The 1,924-nt window shown below is 38.5% G+C and overlaps 1 protein-coding gene across 1 annotated transcript; it reads left to right on the top strand.

Annotated features, from left to right (window-relative positions):
* Positions 1–359: 359 nt before the first annotated feature.
* On the top strand, positions 360–1,583 carry LOC119643958 (cysteine and histidine-rich protein 1 homolog). The gene has a single exon (XM_038043471.1). It carries the CDS (start codon positions 360–362, stop codon positions 1,581–1,583), a length of 1,224 nt encoding a protein of 407 aa, XP_037899399.1.
* The last annotated feature ends 341 nt before the right edge of the window (positions 1,584–1,924 follow it).

Genomic DNA, 1,924 nt, shown 5'->3' with positions numbered 1-1,924 from the left:
TTCAAAGTAAAATGAATGAATTAATTAATTATTATAGTAATTGCTGTTGTATGTCAGGGAAATATTTTATTTTCTTTACTTGTTGACAATTTTCCATATAATAAAGTAGTCATTGAGAAAATTTGTAAAGATTTTATAGAAATTTTTGTTTTTGCCAAACTTGAAAGTAAGTCGAATAAAACGCTTCTTCCGAGCATCATCTTTTGTGCAGCTCTTATGACGAAACGACTGTCATTATTATAAGTAGATTTAATTTGGGCGAAGAGGGAAGAATCAATAAAACTTGAAGGAAGCTTTCTTGAAGAAAAAGCGAACTCTCTGTCACGTAAGTGGATATCCAAAATTTATTAGCGGACGAAATGGATTCGACACCTTCACTGCTTGGCGCTGAGTCGTTAACAGGACACCCGGTTGACGAAACACCTGAAATACCGCTGGCCGCGATTAGTGCCAGCGGAGACGATGTCATCAATCCTACACCCACTTTAGTATCTTCAAAACGACCTTCGACTTATTGCGGTCTGGTCTCACAAGCAGGCAAAAGCCCTGGTCGGAAAAGGGACTGCGATAATCTGTTAGTTGCCGATACTAACGAGCGTGCACTTAAAAGACAAAAGCTTGGCACTTCGGATGTATCGGGCGATGCTTCATTGACCGAAAGACTTAACGCGTTACTTTGTTGTGTGGTTTGCTTGAATCTATCCAAATTTTCCATGTACCAATGCCGGAGAGGACATTTGATGTGCGCTGACTGCTTTAATCACTTATTAGCCGACGGACGATTACGTGATCAGTTTTCCACATGTCCCAGTTGTCGTGTGGACATATCTTACGATACGGTTGTTCGGAATTTGTGTGTTGAAGACGTCATATATGAATTGCCGAGTGAATGCCGATATTGCAGTAAAGAATTTCCCAATAAATCGATGTATCGACATGAACGGGAAGAATGCGAAAAACGTCCAACCCATTGCAAATATTCCCGTGTCGGTTGTCAGTGGCTTGGCCCACGGATTATGGCTCCTGAACATGAAAGTAAATGCGCATGTTTGAACAAGTCCGCCGAGGAAATTGTAAATGACTTAGGAACGTCCGACACCAAAGCCGACAAGGAGAAAAAAATATTTAATGCATTTTTCAATCTGTTGAGTCACGAAAATATGGCATTTATTGAACTGCGATTTAAACCTCTTCGTACCAATGAGTTTCCACATAAGCTCTTCTTTGAGACGTCAAGATTTTCAGCCTTCAATCTAGAGTGGATAGTTAAGACGACCGTTAATAATAATGAAAGGGAGCCGTATCGTTCCAGTCAACGTGTTATTACTTATCAACTCATCTTAAAAACGAAAATTTATGTGTCAATGGATATGGACTTCTTCGCTGGGAAGGGACCATATTCAACCATCCGAATGTTCCCACAGATGTATAAATATACCTTTACGGAATATAATACAACAAGCGAATGGAATGACTTGTCGTTGGTCGACAGTGATGAGGTTAATCGTTTGCTTGCTAATTATGACTTCAATATTCGTTTCTTCATGTTTTTGGGCGAAAAGCAATACACTTTGCAAAATTAAAATATTTTTTCGATTTGTATTTACACAGACACTACGCTCTTGCCTTTTGCAGGCCGTAACTAATGAAATATATGTGACAAAAAAATATATCGAGAAACTGTTGAGATAGAAAATAAAAAGCTGGATAAACTTATTACTGAGACGACTTGGCCGTAAATGTTTATTTTTATTGTGTTGGTTTGAAGACAACAACAACAATTTCTGAAATATAAAACAGGTATTTGTATGAAGATGAACACGTTTGATGATGTGAGACAACGGAGAATTTATATTCGCGGTTGAATAACGTTATTTGGTCTTCCTCGCGTTTGCGGACTTTCGGTGAGTATTTGAGTCCCTTA

The sequence above is a fragment of the Glossina fuscipes genome, unplaced genomic scaffold, assembly GCF_014805625.2.
Source record: "Glossina fuscipes isolate IAEA_lab_2018 unplaced genomic scaffold, Yale_Gfus_2 74728, whole genome shotgun sequence".
Classification (NCBI taxonomy): Eukaryota; Metazoa; Arthropoda; class Insecta; order Diptera; family Glossinidae; genus Glossina; species Glossina fuscipes.
Note: the sequence above shows the minus strand (reverse complement) of the source record. Positions and strands in the feature narration are given on the sequence as shown.

Coding starts and splice junctions, on each gene's coding strand:
- LOC119643958 (XM_038043471.1), top strand. CDS start 360: ATGGATTCGACACCTTCACTGCTTGGCGCTGAGTCGTTAACAGGACAC.